Source organism: Dipodomys ordii, unplaced genomic scaffold, assembly GCF_000151885.1.
Source record: "Dipodomys ordii isolate 6190 unplaced genomic scaffold, Dord_2.0 Scaffold23, whole genome shotgun sequence".
NCBI classification, from domain to species: Eukaryota; Metazoa; Chordata; class Mammalia; order Rodentia; family Heteromyidae; genus Dipodomys; species Dipodomys ordii.
The window spans coordinates 8,724,123-8,743,072 of NW_012267239.1; the positions used below are offsets into that span (position 1 = coordinate 8,724,123).

General features: G+C 50.7%; 1 protein-coding gene across 1 annotated transcript; it reads right to left on the reverse strand.

Moving 5' to 3' along the window:
• Positions 1 to 2,181: 2,181 nt before the first annotated feature.
• Hspb8 (heat shock 22kDa protein 8) lies at positions 2,182 to 13,576 on the reverse strand. Its single transcript, XM_013014338.1, has 3 exons — positions 12,818 to 13,576; positions 5,003 to 5,066; positions 2,182 to 3,362 (listed from the first exon to the last, which is right to left on the reverse strand). Exons 1-3 carry the CDS (start codon positions 13,182 to 13,184, stop codon positions 3,203 to 3,205), a joined length of 591 nt encoding a protein of 196 aa, XP_012869792.1. The 5' UTR covers positions 13,185 to 13,576; the 3' UTR covers positions 2,182 to 3,202.
• Positions 13,577 to 18,950: the final 5,374 nt, after the last annotated feature.

Genomic DNA, 18,950 nt, shown 5'->3' on the forward strand with positions numbered 1-18,950 from the left:
CCATTTCCAGCATCTCTGGAGACAGGCATGTCCGTCTGCGTGCTGGGCCTTCTCCTCGGCCTCGGGAGCCATGGGACACCCCACGGCAGCTTACACAGGGGATGTCACTGACACGGGTGTCTGTGTGCGGGGTCATCCGGCTCACTGGGGACAGGGGTCTGGGCCGGCCCTCCGCAGCGGCCAGACAGACCCTCCCAGGAGGCCTGGAGCCCACCATACCTTCCTACAGTCCCCCGGGGCCCAGAACACGAGGTGGGAAGGTCCCCTAGTCAGCACACATCTGGCCAGCTCCAAGTGTGGGCTCATGGGAGGGACGGTATTGATTTTCCTATTGGATGCATAGTGGGGGAGGGGCCGGGAGGGGCCGGAGGAGGAGGAGATGCAGCCACTGATTCCCGGAATTGATGTCGACCCACATTCATTTGTTTCTTCCCTTCAAGGTCAAAGCAAGTCATCTCCATTCATCACGGATGGCAGCTGGCTGGCGGCTGTGGGACATGGGGGTGCGCGGTGGATCAACCCTCTGGAAGCTGCGTCCAGGAGAGGGACACAAGGACTCCGGGGCATCTCCTGTTCCCATAGCACCGAAGGGGGGGCTCTGTAGCAACCTTCCTCCATCTCTTTAGAGACATCAGCAGAAGTCATGTCATCGATTTTGAGGCCAAGTCTTGTGCCTTTGGCCTGAATGTCTCAGAACTATAAAATGGGTTGGCTCCTGGAGATTGAGTGTGTGTGTGTGTGTGTGTGTTTTAACCTTGGGTATAACTTTCTGGGGTGACCCACAGTCCTCATTCATGCAATTCATTCATTTGCTAAGTCTTGCTTCCAGTACTGCCCCTTTCCCATAAAGGACAGGACTGGACTCCATAGAAAAGAAAATCTGAGCTGGATGCTGGTGGCTCACGCCTGTCATCCTAGCTACTCAGAAGGCTGAGATCTGAGGAACATTGGTTCAAAGCCAGCCTGGGCAGGAAAAATCCATGAGTCTCATCTCCAGTGAACCAACAGAAAACGGGAAGTGGCGCTGTGGCTCAAGTAGTAGAGCGCTCACCATGACCTGAAGAGCTCAGGCCCACTTGAATAGGATTGGCTGAAGGGATGGGACATGTGACACAAGCCCAGCCAATCAAAACACTGAATTCTTGCTCTGCCACTTAGCTCAGGGAAGTGGGGAGAGGGGAGAGATTGGGAATTAAGTGTAACACGTGTGACACTGTGGGGCCACATCTGATGGAAAGAAACAGTGCTATGGACATCTCTAGAGCCCTTGAACCCACATGGAGCTGAGCACAGATCTTATACTGGGAGTGGGGGACTCGGGGCCATTATATTCTTGTTCTCCTTCCTAACAGATCCTTGCTTCGTTCAAAGTCACTGTGCCTAGCCTCAGGACAAACCAATCTGAGTCTAACTGTGGCCACCCTCTTCCCTCTGGCTAGGGTTTGATCTCTGGGTGGACATGTGACCCGGTTACATTTAATGACCTTCATTGAAGAGGATGTCCACTGGGAGCTTCTAGAAAATGTTTTTGCTCACTGATAAAAGAAGCCAGATGAGAAGACTGGTTTGTTTCTTCATTTTTTAATTCCTGCCTTCTCTTCTTACTCATGGTCAGCTGAGGGTGGGATGGCTGGAGCAGCTGCAGCCATATTGCAACCGTGTCATGGTAGCTGATGTCGACTATGATGATATCATTTCTTAAGGGGGCAAAGGAAACAAATGGAAATATTCCAACATCTACACCTGAACAAACAACTCTACATGTCTTGTGAAGCTAGACCAAATAGCTGTTAGATATCCATGAAGCATTATGATCTGAAGCCACCAAACACTGGCTCCTGAATAAGGCAGTGTATCGAGGTGACCACAACAAATTTCTCATTAAAGGAAGCCCAGAGCTGGGTGAACCCTGTGGCTCACGCCTATAGTCCTAGCTCCTCAGGAAGTTGAGTTCTGAAGATCACAGTTCAAAGCCAGCCAGGGAGAAAAAGCCTGTGGATCTCTCCTCTTATCTCCATTTATTCACCAAAATGTGGGACAGGGAGCTCTGGCTCAAGTGGTAGAGTGCTAACCTTGAGCGAAAAAGCCCAGCGAGAGAGTGAGGCCCTGAGTTCAAGCTCCAGTCCCGACACAAAAATAAATACACAAATAAATGCATTCATTAAAGGCAACACAAGAAGCTAAGAACATGAGCTCCTTTATTTTTGTGATCATAATTCCTATTCATTGTTCCTTTCTCCTAAACAACAGCACAAGTCAAACAACAATGACACACACACACACATACACACACACACACGCACACACACATACACACTTCCTACCCATACAATAGCCTGTCTACCAGGCTGTCTGGCCTTTGATTGGTTCCTGGTAGAGCTGTATGGAGACAGCCCCCTCTGTTTTAAAAAAGAAAAAAAATCCTGACGTACATAGGGGACAAAAGAAAGTGGGGACCCTAGCCAGAACTAGCTATTAACTGAGGGGCTCCCAGAATCCTCGGGGGAGTGCCAATTTGGGAGCCAGGAGCATGCTATGAACATCGGGCGAGAGGACAGAAGGCACTATTTGCTTTTACGTGGTTGGGGGATGGTTCCCAGGTAGAGATGGGTCTAGAACCCTTTGTAGGCCAAAGGTATATCAACAAACACCATGAGGTTGGCCAATGGGCTCCATTAACCAAACCATGCAGGAATGAGAGCCTGGTGCAGGAATCCAGTGCTAAGGAGGTCCCCGGGAGGGGTGGGGGAGGGGGGGGCGAAGGAGGGAGGGGGAGAGCATTCCTTTACATTAGCAGCAAGGCAAGATGCAAGGTGAAATGCTGAGTCCTCATCTGTTTGCAACTACACACTCTGCAGTAGTGTCAAACTGATAGAAAAGGTAAAGAAAGGCGGGAAGCACAAAACAAAACAAAATAATAATAAAATTTAAAAAACAACAAACAAAAACCAACCACCCAAACTCCCAATTACTTTGACCTAACCAGCAACCAAGCATGGCCTTCCGATTGCGCCCTCTGATGGAGAAATCTAGTACTACGCCAGCCGGGGACTCTGTGGTCATTCATTCTTCCCTTGCCCCTGGAGGTCCCCGGGCGTCTGTGTCTGTGGCAGGAGATCTGAGTGCAGCTAAAGTAATGCAGTCTGGAGGCAGAGAAGCCCTGGGGCGAGGGGGAGGAGCAGGTCAGGCCGAGGCTGGCCTCTTAGGTGCAGGGGACTTCAGCGCTGTCTTGAGGAAGCTGGTTGTTGAAGCTGGTCTCTCCGAACGGCGAGTAAGGGGGGATCTGGGGAGCCTCGATGATCAGCAGGCCCTCTGGGGAAAGCGAGGCAAAGACGGTCACAGGATCCACCTCAGCAGGGAGCCTGCAGAGAGAGAGAGAGAGAGAGAGAGAGAGAGAGGTGTCAGATGAGACTCCTCCGTCCTGCTGGCCATAGCTGTTTGTGAACATGGCTGTTCATTTGTGACGAGTGTTTGCCAGTGGTACAGTGGCTAGAGTGTCTGGGTCCAGACTGAGATCACCCCCCACCCTCCCCCCCCCGCCCCGAGGTAGACCAGTTATTCGAAGTAGTCAAGTTATGGAGTCCGCCTTGGTGTTGAACAACTGGTGGACGGACCAAGAAAATGTGGCCCATCTACCGTTGGAGCTTTACGCAGCCACGAAGAAGAATGAAACAAGGCTGTTTGCAGGAAAAGGGCTGAAACCTCAGATCATCATAATGGAGCCATAGTGAATGCTTTTGCTCAAATGTGGGGTCTTGACATTATCACCATCATCATCAATAATAATTATCATGACATGACAGTAAAAGGGGAGGTGTTTGCGGGGGGCAGCATGGGAGGGTGATGGGGTGAAATATATCACATATATGATATATCTAATACATGCTACTTCCATATATGTATGTCTACATGTAGATATGTATACATTTTCACATACTCACATATATATATATATATATATATATATATGAGAGAGATGTATAATAAACCCCACTTCAACAAATTTATAATTGTGAGAACACAATTGTAGTGGTGTCACTGTGGTGCATTGATGAAGAAAAGATAGAAAAAGGTCATGAAACCTATGAGCCACCATCTGCTTGCTCATCAACATGAGGCAGGGTAGGTACTATTGCTGTCTCTAATGGACTGTAGAAGAAAATGAAGTTCAGAGAGGGCAACTGCTTTGCCCAAAGTCACACAGCTAGCACCTGACAGATGGGAGCCAGTATTATAATCCTGGGTCTGGAGTCACAGTTAGTGAGCCTACTGTGAGGGTCTTGTAGCTTCTTTTAGAGGCAGACTATGGAAGCAAGGATCGGAGAGGGTTGGCCTCCCTCAAGCTGCTGGTGACAGGCTGACCCAGCTTCACGGCCCGAGTGCCTTCCAGTGGGGGCCTGGCACCGCGAGGCAGAGCCTGGGCATGGCAGGTGGGCAGGCCTGTATTCAAATCCTGACTGTAACTCTCACAGCATGGGCGGGTGAGCTAGTCTCTCTGAACCTTCATCATGCTAGGGAAAGGGGTGAAAAATCCCTGGCTTTGCTGTGGATATTTTCATTATTGAATCACAAAATATCCATACTCCAAAAGCTCTCTCCCCACACCCGGGTACTGGTGGCTCACGCCTGTCATCCTAGCTACTCAGGAGGCTGAGATCTGAGGATCGCAGTTCAAAGCCAGCCCAGGCAGGAAAGTCCGTGAGACTCTTACCTCCAATCAACCACCCAAAAGCTGGAAGTGGAGCTGTGGCTCAAGTAGTAAAGAGCTAGCCTTGACCCAAAAATGCTCAGGGACAGCACCCGGGCTCTGAGTTCAAGCCTCAGGACTAGCAAAATAATAATAATGAGGAGGAGGAGGAGAGTGTTAATATCCATCTGGCTGAGCACTTAAGGGAGGCTTGCTTTGTGTTCTCCTGGGGGGCTCCTATTGCTGGTTTAGGCCCCAGGGCCCTCACCCCCAGCGATTCCCCTCCCCTGAGATCCGCCCTGTGCGTTCACTCACTGGATTTTCTTGGTGAAGTTCTTGGAAACGATGCCGCCTTCGTGCTGCTTCTCCTCGTGTTTGCCTGGAAGAGAGACGCGTCATGTGCTGAGTGTCACAAGTTTATCCCTCGGGTGTCCATCTGACTCCGATCCTGGCCCTGCCCTTAGCTCACCCTGTGGCTCTGGGGTGGTCTAGATGCCCAGGGCCTGGGCTTCAGGCCCGGCCTGCCATGTGGACCCATAAGCCCACCTTTTGGCTGCCTGTGAGGTTGAATTAAAGGGAGAGGCAGGAAAGAGGCTTGCACTGTGGTTTGCTGGCTGAGGGTTAAATGTGAATAGTTACATGTTCAACTATCCCTTCTCCCCTGAGCAGCCAGGAAGCTCCCAGGAGAGGTGGGTAAAAGTCCCCCAACCCAACACACAGGGAGGAAAAAGATGAAATCACAGCAAAGTCAGGGTCCAAATGGGCTGGCTTCCCTTCCTTTCCTTTTTCCTTTTCCTTCCTTTTTTTCCTTCCTCCCTTCCTTCCTTTTTTACTGGTCCTAGGGCTTGAACTCAAGGCCTGAGAACTGTCCCTGAACCAATTTATGCTCAAGGCTAGCACTCTACCACCTTGAGCCACAGCTCCACTCCTGATTTTCTGGTGGTTTAATGAGATATATGAGTCTCATGGACTTTCCTACCCAGTCTGGCTTCAAACAGTGATCCTCAGATCTCAGCCTCCTAAAGAACAGGCATGAGATACTGGCGTCTGGCTCCACACTGGCTTTTGTTTACAACAAATTCTGATCCTTGCAGCTCTTTCTTATCCATGTCTTCTTCCTTTGTGTCTTTTGGTGGTACTGGGCTTTGACTGGACAATGCCCACCTTTGTTTGTATGGTTGTGGTTGTGGGGCTTGAACTCTGGGCCTGAGCACTGTCCCTCAGCTCTTGGAGCTTAAGGCTAGTGCTCTACCACTTTGAGCCACAGAGTCCCTTCCAGTATTTGAATGGTTCACTGGAGATAAAGAGTTTCACAGAACTTCCTGCCTGGGGCTGGCTTTGAACCGTGATCCTCAGATCTCAGCCACCTGAGTAGCCACTGGCACCTGGGGCTCTCATTTATTTAGATGAAGGTTTGGCTAAGATTTTCGTGGGCTGGTCTGAAACCGTCATTCTCTGGATTTTGCCTCCTAAGTAGCTGTGAGTATAGGCTTGAACCACTGTACCTGGCTGCTTTTTTTTTAAAAAAAAAAAAAGAAAGGGCTCCAATTTCTTTTTAAACAAACAGGATTAGTGCCTGCGAAGGCCGATCATTTTTCACTCTCCCCTGTGAAGTGTCTCCCCCTCCCTCCCCCTGCATTCCACAGTCAGGGGGTCCCACTTTTACAGGGGGAAGTTTTGGTCCTTCAGAGGAGCTTTGGAATCCAGAAATAACCACGCGACATGCGACAATCTTTTTGCAGTCCTGATATTTTTTTTTAAGCTGACAGTTTATAGGTGATTGCATTCGTAATTACTTTTTAAAATTATTAATTATTCCCTTAGTAACTTTCTCTGATTGCAAAACCTATGCATATGTATGTTAGCAAATGTTGAAAATAAGTTTACCAAAAAAAAAAAAAAATCAGAATCACCTACAGCCCCGCTCCCCTGGGAAAGCCACAAATAACATTTAAAAAAAAATGTTGCAGACATTTTGTTCAATGTTTCTCAGAAACACATCCATGAGCTGGGGCAGTGGCACACACCTTAACCCCGGCACTGTTGGCTCAGGACTGCAATCCTAGCTACTCAGGAGTCTGAGATCTGGAGGAGGGAGGTTCAAAGCCTGGCAGGATGAACAGTCCTTCACAGACCCATCTCCAAAATAACCAGCCAAAAAAAGGCAGGCTGGAGGTGTGGCTCCAACGGTACAACATCAGCAAAACAAGCATGGGACTCCGAGTTCAAATCCAAGTACTGGCAACAACAACAACAACAAAAGAGCTGCAAGCATACATGTATACATGTATACAGTATACACGCACACTACAAAACCTTATCAAATGGGATCATGCTACGAATTAGGCTTCAGACCTGTTCTTCTCTCTTGCTAATGCATCATAATTATTTTTGCAGATTGCCAACTATTTGTTGACAACATGATTTTAGTGGCTGTGTTGCCATCCATTGCAGGAAGATGGATAGTGTAGTGCATTTAGCCAGCCTTCTACTTGGGGGGCACTGACTGGATTTCTAACACTGAGAAGGTCCTCACTATACGGACTGTGGGTCTCCTTTCCTCCCTCCTACCCTTCTTCCCTCCTTCCCTCCCTCCCACACCCATCCATCCATCCATCCATCTATCCATCCATCCATCCATTTAGCCATCTATCCTGCCATCCATTTATCCATCAGCCCACCCAATTATCCATCCATCCATTTAGCCATCCATCCACCCCATTATCCATCCATCCAGCCAGCCAGCCATTTAGCCATCTACCCTGCCATCCACTTATCCATCAGCCCACCCAATTATCCATCCATCCATGCATTTATACATCCATGCATTTATCCACCCATCCACTCAATTATTCTTCCTTTCCTTTCTTTTCCTTTTTTTTTTTTTCCCACCAGCACTGGAGATTGAACCCAGGACCTCACACATGCTCGGGAAGTGCTCTACTACATGAGCTAAGCCCTGGCCCTTTTGTATTTATTTTGTTTTGAGACAGGGTTTTTCTCCCTTTGCCTGGGTTGACCTGGAAACTCCTGCGTCTCTGCTGGCTGAATAGTTGGGATTATAAGCATGCGTCACCAAGCCCCGTGTTAGGACCTCTGAGCCTTGATCCCTTCCTAAGGACCTTCAGGAAAGCCTGCCTCTGTTTACCCCTCCACTGCAGGGAGGGGAAAGCCGCCCCCCCCCCACATCCCTGGCAGGGAGGACCCTGCTGTATTGACAGGAGTTCATTTCTAAGCTGAAGCTTCTGGCAGCTGGGACATGTTCTTCTGTGAATGTGCTGTCACTCTGAGAGGTTTTTCTGCCAACTCTGGGACATCAACTCCTTGGCTCTAATACAGGCTCGTGGCCTAGAGGGCACCGTGTTCTCTAGTCCCCTCCCCAAGGCCTAGGCCTAGAGGCCTCCTGACCCAGGGACAGGCCGGGCCTCTGACTCAGCCCTTCTGCGAAACTCATAATGGAGGGTGAGGAGAAAGAGAGACTATTATAACAAATTTACTCTTGGATTTATAATGCTTCTATTTTTCAAGTGTATACATCCAGGACAGTACCCTATACATTACATGAACTATGCACCCTATTATTTAAACAGAGAGACTTTGTGCCATACACACACACACACACACACACACACACACACACACACACACACACACGATTGCCAGGAGTACTGAATGTATTTTGGACTTGGAGTGTTTTTCTTTTATGATTTCTTTTTGTCAGTCGCGGGGCTTGAACTCTAGGCTTGAGCGCTGTCCCTCAGCTCTTCAGCTCAAGGCTAGCACTCTACCACTTGGGCTACATGGCCACTTCCTCTTTAATGATTTTGGGGGGGGGCAAGTAAGGGATAATAACCCCACCCCAAATCAAGGAGCTTCTGAATTCTTGGTGTCTGCTATTGCTCTAAAGATCCATTGCTTGACTTCCTCTAAGAGTTTAGAATGAACTGGATTGTGGATGGGGAAAATGAAATCAGAGAGGTTGATTAGCATGCCCAACGTCACACAGTTTGGAAGATTCAGACACAAATAAGGTTTGGACAGGCAGCCCTGCTCTGACATTTTCCGACACATCTCTTCCCTCTTCTGAACCTCCGTCGGTTCTTCCTTGGCCTTAGTGGATGCCAAGCGGGTGGCGCAACAAGCGTGAGTCACCTGTCCACCCTGTAAAGAGTAAATTGCTGTGTGCAGATGGATACAGACACTTGTGGTTTACTTTGATGTTGGGAGACATACCAGGCCTGCCCCAAGAAGCTAGCAGTCCCTGCTCCAGGACCAATGATTCTGCCTTTCTTATTAGCTTCACAGCCTGCATTTTATTTTGTAAAGAGAGGAGGGAAAAAAGTATAACAAAGAATTATAGAGAGGGTGAATATGATCCAAGCAAATTTTATGCATGTATAGAAATGTGATCATGAAATCTGCCTGGAGCCGGTGGCTCACGCCTGTCATCCTAGCTACACAGGAGGCTGAGATCTGAGAATCACAGTTCAAAGCCAGCCCAGGCAGGAAAGTCTGTGAGACTCTTCTCTCCAATAAACTAGAAAACCAAGCCAGAAGTTGCGCTGTAGTTCAAGTGGTAGAGCATCATCCTTGAGCAAAAAAGCTCAGGAACAGCTCCCAGGCCCTGAGTTCAAGCCCCAAAACTGATACACACACACACACACACACACATACACACACCACACACACACAGAGATGAAATCTTTTACTATCAATTTAAAACACAATAATGTGCTCTGACATCTATGTAAAGAAAAGGTTTTAAAAAAACAAAACCAACATGGCTCATGAAGCCTTGTACTCATCACCTAACATGGAATTGAGACCTCTTTGTACAACTACTTACTAGAACAAAAATGGGAGGGGGGAAGCAATCATGATTTGCAAACAGAGATCCCCTTGGAAGCTCTGGGGCCATGTCTGCACCTGAATTCCTCCGTGGCTTAGAGACAAGTCTGTACGGGAAGCAGGTACTGTAGCTCAGGGCCCCAGCAGAGAAGGAAAGTGGTATTTCTGGGGCAAGCAGAGGCCCTGGGATTAAGGAGGAGGAGCAGGAATCATGCCTCTGGGCTTTTCAGTCCCAACTGAAGCCAGGGTCTGGCTGCCAGCCCTCAGAGAGGGAACAATTTCTTGGCTGGTAGTTGCAGGGCGAGGGTGGGGGTGGGGCCGGAGAGAGGAGATCATCATGGGCCAGGGTGGAAATCTTCTCCTCCTCACGTGGGTGGTCAGATAAGATAGAGCTTGCCTGGTTCCTAAACTGCACTGACAAATCAAAGGCTCTGATAACTCCTGCAGCTTTTGAGGGGGGGCCTGCTGGAGATTTTGTGTCATCTGGAATCTTTCAAAACTCTGGACTCCTTTCAATCCATGACTCAGGTATCTTAACCACACCGTGGGGAGTATCGTTTACCACCTAGGTACCTAGTCCTCCTCTCCCAGCCAGAAAGCCGAGGCCCTGCAGGGAGTGAGAGTTAGCCAGGACCAAACCATCCGAAGTGGATTCAGTCATCGAAAACTCTGCTACTGCAAGAGCGGAGCAGATAACAGGTATCTCTGGGCCTCTGATTCCTCAGGTGTAAATGAATGGTGCTGGTGTTAAGAGACTTCCTGGAAATGCCACGAGAACCCAAGCAACCAGCCCAGGTGGGCATTTCACACCGGCTGGGCACAAAACAAAAAGGTTTCTGTTGGGATCAGGTGTGGGGTGCCATGCGGGGGGGTGGGGGGGTAGGGGGGGCAGGCTTGGAGGAGGCGCCGGGCCAGGCTTTGACTTCCCTTGCCAGTTGCTTTCCTGTGGGCTGGCTTCTTGAAACCTTTTCTCTGAAGGGAAGCTCTTGGGGGTGTTCTGAGAAATTTTGGGGCCTGGAATCTGGAGCTGGGGTCACTACTTGGTTTCTAAGAGTCTTCACGAGGTTTTGTTATTGTGTTTTGATCCTGTGTAAGTTCGAAGACCCATTTTCACAGGTGCACACCCAGAGGCTCTGTATTGCTAAGTAAACAACAATCACAGTGATAACAGCCACAACAGCCAGAATAAAAGAAGCCAGGTGCTGGTGGCTCAGGCCTGGCATCTTAGCTACTGGAGGCTGAGGTCTGAGAACGGTGCTTTGAAGCAGACAAACCCAAGAGAAATCTTATCTTCAGCAAAAAAAAAAAAAATCCAGATGTGGAGCTGCGGCTCAAGTGGTAGAGCATGAGCCTTGAGTGAAAAAAACTAAAGGAAAGTAGCCAGGCCCTGACTTCAAACCGCAGGCCCTGAGTTCAAACCCCAGAACAGACACAAATATATATATATATATATATATATATATATATATATATATATCCCTTCACAGAAGTGATCTGGGCTGGACAATCTCTGTGAGAGCCTCTATAATTAAAGGTAGGAAAAACTGCAAACTGCCCCAGGGTAGCGTGGAGGCAGGCTTGTGATTAATCCTACAGGCGGACTGGGAGGCTAGGGATAATTACAATTCTCATTTTACAGATGAAGGAAACTGAGGCTCAATGTTGTGAAGACTTGTCCGTAGACAGCCGGTTAATGGCCAGCCCAGCTGGGCTTTGAACCTGCGTCTCAAAAGGAGCAGCTGTCTATTATTAATTGCGACCTCCCTGGGTGCCACACACACACACACACACACACACACACACACACACACTACCAAAACAATGAACAATCCTCACTCCTTACAGTCCACAATGTACAGCCATTTGAATCCCGGATTTCCACATCAACAAACACACAGAAGTGAACTCAGTTTGCATCCTGTTTCTTAGTGGCCGAGCCGGTTTCTTTGGAACTGGTGCCTGGGCTCCGCAGCCAATTTTGGGCACCCCCTGATCAGCACTCCCTCCCCCAGATCATCACGTGGCCTCCGGGTGTCTCTGAGACACACTGCACCCCTGCACCCCGTGTCAGAATGATAAACACCGCCCTGAAGTTCTTCCCTCTTCAAGAGCAACTTTGCGACCCTCGCCCCCCTCCCCCCCTCTCCCAGGGGGCTGCTGGCATTATCTATCCAGCCACTATTTACCGTGGCTTTTATTGATTTTCTGGCTGATTTCCTGGCCTCAGCTAGGAACACACTCTCAGTACTAGAGGCTTAATTGGTGGGGAAGCAAAAGCAAGGGCTTCATGGGAGGTAGGGGGCTGGAGGCTGGCGGGGAGGGGGTTGGGGAGGTGGAGCTCTCCTCACTGCGAGGCTCTGGGCCCAGGCCTAAACGCTACTCAAGTCTTCTTGCTGACTCATGGGACAACCTTGGGCCAGTCTCGCCTGGGCCTTCTAAGGAAGCCTCCTTGGCTGTAAAATGGGGCTAGACACCCTTGCTGCTTGAGGTGGAGGAGATGGAATAAAAAAAAATTTGAACTCAGAACCTTGGCTCAGAGAGAGAGAGACAGAGAGAGAGAGAATGAGAGAGAAAGATCAATTCTCTTCGGATCGTCACATTCTCAAACAGCCTTGGTTGGGGAAAACCTTGGCAGCCTTCAGGAAGTTATTTTCACTGCCCTGTGCCTCAGTTTCCTCTCATGGTATAAAAAAAGAAGCGCTAAACAGGACCCACCTCGCTGGGCTGTTGTAGAATCGGAGGCGTTACCTGTGCCCAGCAGAGAGCTAGCTCTCTGCTCCGCAGCCTCAGTTTCCTTCTGCGGGGTGAGGGGAGGGGGTTCTTGGGGACTGAGTCTGAGGAGCAGGGTCTGCGGCCCACAGTCCTAACCCAGCCCTCCCACACCTGGCTTGTGGCACCAGAGTGTAAGGAAGTTGATTTCTTCTTTGTCTTTTCAATCTGTATAACCGCCCCCTACCCCCATTTTGTTTTGGGGTTTTCCTATGGAATCCTCTCTATTTCTATTTCGTTACTCCATCTGGGGTGGTCACGGCACCCCAAGCCCCAGCCTCTGTGTCAAGCGCAGACTCCCCCAAGGGCCAGTGGACAGGAGAGCTCTGCCATGGAAGATGACTTTGTGGGCTGCATTCTTGAGTTCTGAAGTCACCTGTGTGTCAGGGGGCCTGTCACCTCGTCCCCTCTGAGGGAGCTTTGTCCAGGTGACTCCCCAGGGCCGAGGCCTACCCTGCCCCACTTCCCCCCATGTCTGCGCCTGTCCCCCCCCTCTCCCGTCCCTCCACTCACCAGACACTTCCACATAGCCGTCCTTCGTCTTCACCATCAGCTCCTCCGGCTTGAAGCTGTGCACGTTCACGCATACTTTCCACGGCTCCCCGGGGAAGGGTGGGGGGCTCCTGCCCTCTGCAGGCACCCCGAATCTAGCGGTGGCCGTGGGCCCCCGGGGCACCATGCCTGACCTCAGCGTGCCAGGCCAGGCCGAGGAGAACCGAGGCAGAGCCCAGTCGGGCCAGGGGGCGGTGAGGTCGTCGGGGAAGGGGTCCACGCCAAAGCCATCGTCCAGCAGGCGGGAGGACAGGGGTGAGTCCCGGAAGGGGTCTCGGCGCAGGCGGCTAGGGTAGTGGCAGGAGAAAGGGATCTGACCATCGGCCATGATGACTGCTGAGCTCACGGGGGGAAACTGAGGCTGGGAGAGAGGGAGCTCGCTGACTGCCCAAGGTCACAGGTGGAGATGGCTTTCAGAGCCGAGTCTTCCGGATGAAATGCTGCTCTTCTGCCAGAAACATCCACGTCACACACAGTCCACGCCAAGCTGGGGGGGTGGTGGCAGGGACCCCCTAAAGGTGACCCCTTCCAGAGGACCCCCCTTCCTCCTCACACGGCTTCAGCAGAGATCAGCAAGCCACCACCTTCCTTCCAGAACGCCCAGGCGTCCAGCCAGAGACGTTGAGGTCGGCCTACAGGGGAGCCAGGAGCTTAATAACCCTGGGGGACGTGCGCCTAGAAACTTCTCCTGGCTTCTGGGCTGGGAGCTTTCTTTTTATTTGCTGCTGGGGGCTGGAGGCGGGTTTTGCGGACGCCTCCTGTCACTGGAGTATTCCAAGGTGATGAACCAGCCCCGGAGAATCCGCTGAGAGGGGCAGCTGCGTTCTGGGGCTGGGCAGGCAGGGGGGTGGGGCGGACAGAGGGTGGACAGCGGGTGGGCGGGGCTGTGGCTTGCTGCTTGTCCAGCCCTGGCCTCTCTGGACAGTCTCTTCCCCCCTCAGCTGCTCTGCTGGCTCCTCCCCTCGGCTGCCTCCCTTCCCCGGGAGGGGGGGAGGGGGGAGTGTCCTCCCGAAGCTGGGCACTAAAGCCCAGCTATTAATAACCCTCTGCCTTGCCTAGGGCTCATGTCACCCTCTGGAAATACCTTCCCCAGGGGCCGCTGTGTTGTATCCTACCTCCCCCTACACTGGGAGGGGAGACATAAGGAAAAAGAGACAGAGCTCAGTGGGTCTGGAGGCCTTAATTTGGAGTCCCGACTCTCGGAGGCTTACAACCTCTGAGAATGGTAAACAAATGCAGAAGTATAATTAGTATTCAAATGGTAAATTGTGGCTGTGGTGATGGGGTAGTGACCACTGGGATTTGTGGTGGGGGGAAGAAGCATTGATTTAGTACCAATACCATGGAGGCAAATGGGAAATGATAACCCGGAGGCTGGATGGGGGGACTGGGGAAGATTGTTAATGGATAGAAGAAAAGCAAGGGGCCAGCCAGGCGCCCATAGCTCATGCCTGTCGTCCTAGCTGCTCAGGAGGCTGAGATCTGAGGACCACAGTTCAAAGCCAGCCTGGGCAGCAAAGTCAGTGGGACTCTTAGCTCCCATTAACCACCAGAAAACTGGAAGTGGTGCTGTGGCTCAAAGTGGTAGAGTGCTAGCCTTGAGCAAAAGAGCTCAGGGACAGACCCCTGGACAGGAGTTCAAGCCCCATGACCAGCAATAACAACAACAACAAAACAATCAAGGGACTAAGAGCTAAACTACATAAGTTCCAATTGAGAAGAAAACAGAAACATTTTTGGCTAAGCAACGTAAGAGGATTCTTGCTGAAAAATAACTAGGGAGGTAAGAGGAGTTGGGAGTGGGTGGGGGGTGAAGAGTCTGGGGAGGTGGAGGATTGGGGGTGGAGGATGGGGGAAGGATGAGTAACCTATCAGATATGGAAGATGACCACGTATCTAGGGTGGAGGTCGTTGCTAAACGGACCTCCTCCTCTTTTTTAAAACAGGATGTCCTAAGAAGATGCACAGAGAGGCCTCAGGGAAAGTTCAGGAACCTGATGAAGGTCCAACAAAGAACCTTTATCAGCTGTGACGTGAATCCTGGACATCTCCAGGCTGCATTCCCAACTGTGTCATAAGCCTGAGGGAAGAGGCCTCCTTGGGGGCTGGGCCATTAGGAGCACGGGACTCTGGTCCCAGGGGAGGTCTGTGCTTTTGTATTTCCTACTTTGAATTATTGCATAATGCTTGCTCTGAATTGAGCCCTGCGCTAAGTGCTTTACCAATATTAAATCAGAACACTCCAGCCTCGTAAGGCACTTTTTGCAGATGAGGAAATAGCTTGGAAGGGCTGCAGACCCATTCTTCATTTAGTTCATTCTGATCCATTTGTCTTTGTCTTGTTTTAGCTTTGAGGCAGGAGGCTCTGGCTGACCTGGAACTCGAAGTCTTCTTGCCTCAGCCTCTCCAGAGCCGGGATTACAGGTGTGTGCTACCACACCCCCAGAGTGCTAAAATGGTTCACAATGATTACATTAAATTGCTCAACGTTCTCTCTGCAGGTAGGCAGGAAATAAATTCTGAAACCCAAGTCCCCAAAAGGACATGTTTTCTGGATCCCTCCCACGCCCCCATTCTTCCGTGCTGCAGGAAGAATCTCTGGCGAAAGGCCTGTTGGGGTTGAGATCCGACGTCGTCTCTGCCCCCTCTGTGGGCCTTGGGTCTCTCTGCTCTGAGTCTTTTACCTAATGGGTGGAATGGGAGTGTTGAGGAATTTGATGAGTCATGAGTGGAGAAGTCGTTTTGATAGGAGGAGGTGCTCCCTGTGAGGTAATTGGCTAAAAATAAGAGGGACAACAGCAGCCCCTAAGTATTAGGCGTTATTGCTTCTCCTGTCTCTGCCTGGTGCTGCATTATCCTCTTGTGATACTTTAGCAGGTAGGGAACAGGTGCAGAACCTCAGCCTTGCACGCCGGTAGAGGTAGCAGGGCCCGAGTGGAAACTTGGGTTCTCGTGGGGGGTCCCGTGTCTGAGCAGGTGACTGAGAGACCCCCGCTTCCTCTGCAGGACATGATCCGATGGCCGCCGTGCTGCCCAAAGATCTGGGGTGACCTCAACACACTGGAAGCGTGGGGCTGACATCATGCTGGGCCCAGAATCTTCCATGCTCTCTGTAATTACAGCTGGGTGGGGCCGGATGAGTTGACACGAGGGAGAAATCTGACAGGCAGGGGGCTGGGGTAAGGTCCTGGAGTGGGCGGGGTGGGGTGTGGCTAACACTCTGTGTGTGTATGTGTGTGTGTGTGTGTGTGTGTGTGTGTGTGTGTGGAGTGTGGGGGGATGGGTTGGAGTGGGTGCCGTGGTAGCTATGGATTTGCACACATGCAGATGAGATGGATGGATTATGGCCAAGTGTCCCAGAGGGTATATTCTGGAAGGTTCTCCTCTTCTTCTTTCTCCCTCCAGCCTCCTCCACAACTCTACCTAGAAACTTCCAAAAGATCCCTCCTCTATCTGGAACAAGGCTCCCCTTTGGAGCCAAGTAAACTGGAAGGGAGAGATTCGGGGATGAGAGAACTTCATGTTCTCACCCGGCTTCCCGATTCAAAGCCAAGACTCAGGGCGTGGGGAGCAGAGCTGGGAAATGAACTACAGCTCGCGTTCATGAGCTTCCCTGGGGCCAGTGTGGGCCAGGTGCTTTCCCTTCCCACAACCCTCTGATTGAAGAGGAAAAGACTTTTACCAACCCCATTTTGCAGACGGGGAAACCGAGTCACCCAGAGACCATACGACTTGCCCTGTCTGTCTACGTAACTGGTTAAGTGGCTAAATAAGTGGTTTGAACCAAACCTAGGCCGCTTGTCATACTCCTTCTGAGGGAGCAGGGGCGCAGACGGTGGTTATGAACTACTGACTCTGTGTCCGCAGTTCTAAGTCAGGACATTGAGTCATGAAAGCAAAACCACCTGCCTCCCCCTCCCCCTGGGGGGGGAGGGGTGGTCACACAGTCAGGCTGGGATGATGTGGTCTCCTCCCCTCCCCCTCCTCCAAGGCTCTGGCTGCTGTTTCTGGGTCAGCCTTGCTTTCCATTTTGGGAAGGTGAGAAGAAGAGGCAGCTGCTGGCTCTCCCTGCTGACATGACCACCTGGTGAGAACTCAGAGATCGCAGGTGGAAAGCGGGCAGGAAATGCCATGGGCTGTCACCAGCTGGGGTGAAATACAATATGGGATTGGGGTGGAAGGAGAGTCCCCGGGTGTGTGTGTGTGTGTGTGTTGGAATGTTAGATGTCCCAGGAACCTAAGAGTAAGTTCTCATAGCTGCTATCATTTCCTTTTGTGTCCTTTATTTTAATCTGAGAGAATGTTCTCATGGCTGCTATCTTTTTATGTTTTTGTTGTCGAGTGACTTAAAAAAAAAAAAGTACTATCCACATGTTCAAGATCTTGTCTTTAAAAAAAAAATAAGAATATGTTTTCTGGGAAGCAAATGTCATAATTCCTCATATTAACCCCACTGACAACATCATTTGTTTCATCCGGCCTCACTCCTCCGCTGAGAATCCGGACGCTTTCTCTGACCTCCACAGTTGAGACCACCACCAGCCACGTGTCCTGGGTGTTGGAGATTGTACATACGTACACACACGCTGATGCCTCCGACTTATGGCCTGAGAACCTGCGCCTGCCATCTTCATAAAGCCTTCACACGGGGGAAATCTCATCATGAATCCTGAAAGCAAACAGCCCGGGGCAAGGGCCATATCACACCGCATGACAGGGGCTCAGGGGGCAGAAGCAGCGGCAGGACAGACGCCAGCCTGTCCCCTGCCAAATTCCAAGCTTTTCCTTTCCACTCTGGTAGGAAATGGACGGTCCCCACCCCCTGGGAGTTCCAGCCCCCTGGGCCTCCTCCCATCTCCTCCCATCCACATCATTCCAGGGGGAAGGTCTATCAGGACAGAGGGACAGACTCATGGCTCTCTGGGCTCATTTTTTGCCTAATGCTCCATCGACGGTCCCAGGAAACTTCCAACTCTCTGGGGGAACTGGGCTGGATCCTGGGATTCTTCCAGAACCATCCAGGTTTCAGAGCCAGGGAGACCTACGCTCATGGCTTTGTCAGCCTCCCTCTTTTCCGTCTGCTCCCCCATTCCTAGAAGGTGACGTCATTTGAGTGCCCAGCACTCCATGAGAGCAGCACTGTCAGGTACCTTGTCCATGGAAACCTCCCAGGCCCTCGGGGATGTCTGGTTCTTCACAGCAGGACTCCAGGCTGGCTTTGAACCATGATCCTCAGATCTCAGCCTCTTGAGTAGTGAGGATAACAGGTGTGAGCCACTGGTGCCCAGCCTAATGCCAGTCTTCAGGGGTAAAACTTTCTATGTCTGCCAAAAGTCTAGCTGGGAAAGTGGCACACAGTCGTCCTGTTTGGGACATTCAAGACATGCTACTAAGAGCAGGCCTGCAGAGGGTGGGTCTGAGCTCTGGGGAAAAGGTCAGAGAAAAGATGCACAATCCCAGGTACCTCTGAAGTTAGAGTAGGAACTGGCTGGACAGGTCGGTGACCATGTTCCCAGGCAACTGCTTTGCAATTTTATTATTTTTAGGACTGGGAGTGACCCCTCTGGGCAGCGTTGGGGTTGAGAAGATGCTTGAGGTTTGTGCTGGCCAGGAGGATGTACAGATGTGGAGAAGGTGAGATCTGAATAAGATATCTCCTTTATGTGAGAGCCTCGGCTTTAGCGGTGACCAAGACAGCGAGGCTAACTGCGGGAGAAACAAGAGAAAGTTTATTTCTTCCTAATGTGGAGCTCCATTCCCAAACGCGATCTCCCGAACCAGGGAGCCTCCTGAATTCCAGCCATCACATCCACATTCCAGCCAGAAAAAAGAAGGAGGCGATGATGAAGAAAGAGAGCATGAGAAACCTCCCTGGAAGCTACTAGGCCCAAGTCCTATCTGTGCCTCATTGGTTGAAATTAGTCACATGGTCAGAGCCAACTGCAGTGGGCCCTGGGAAATGTAGTCTTTTGTCTTATAAAGCTATTATAAAGCTAGTTAAAAAGCTAGTTAAAAATGGGATGGTTTTTATTACCATGGATTAAAGAAGAAATAACTACTGGGAGGCAGCTTAGGAACCTTTGCCACACCTTGA

Excerpts from the sequence above, each read along its gene's own strand:
- Hspb8 (XM_013014338.1), bottom strand. The coding sequence starts at position 13,184 with ATGGCCGATGGTCAGATCCCTTTCTCCTGCCACTACCCTAGCCGCCTG. Across the intron at positions 5,067-12,817 it reads CGGCTATGTGGAAGTGTCTG|GCAAACACGAGGAGAAGCAG; the intron begins GTGAGTGGAGGG and ends TCTCTCTTCCAG. Across the intron at positions 3,363-5,002 it reads AACTTCACCAAGAAAATCCA|GCTCCCTGCTGAGGTGGATC; the intron begins GTGAGTGAACGC and ends CTCTCTCTGCAG.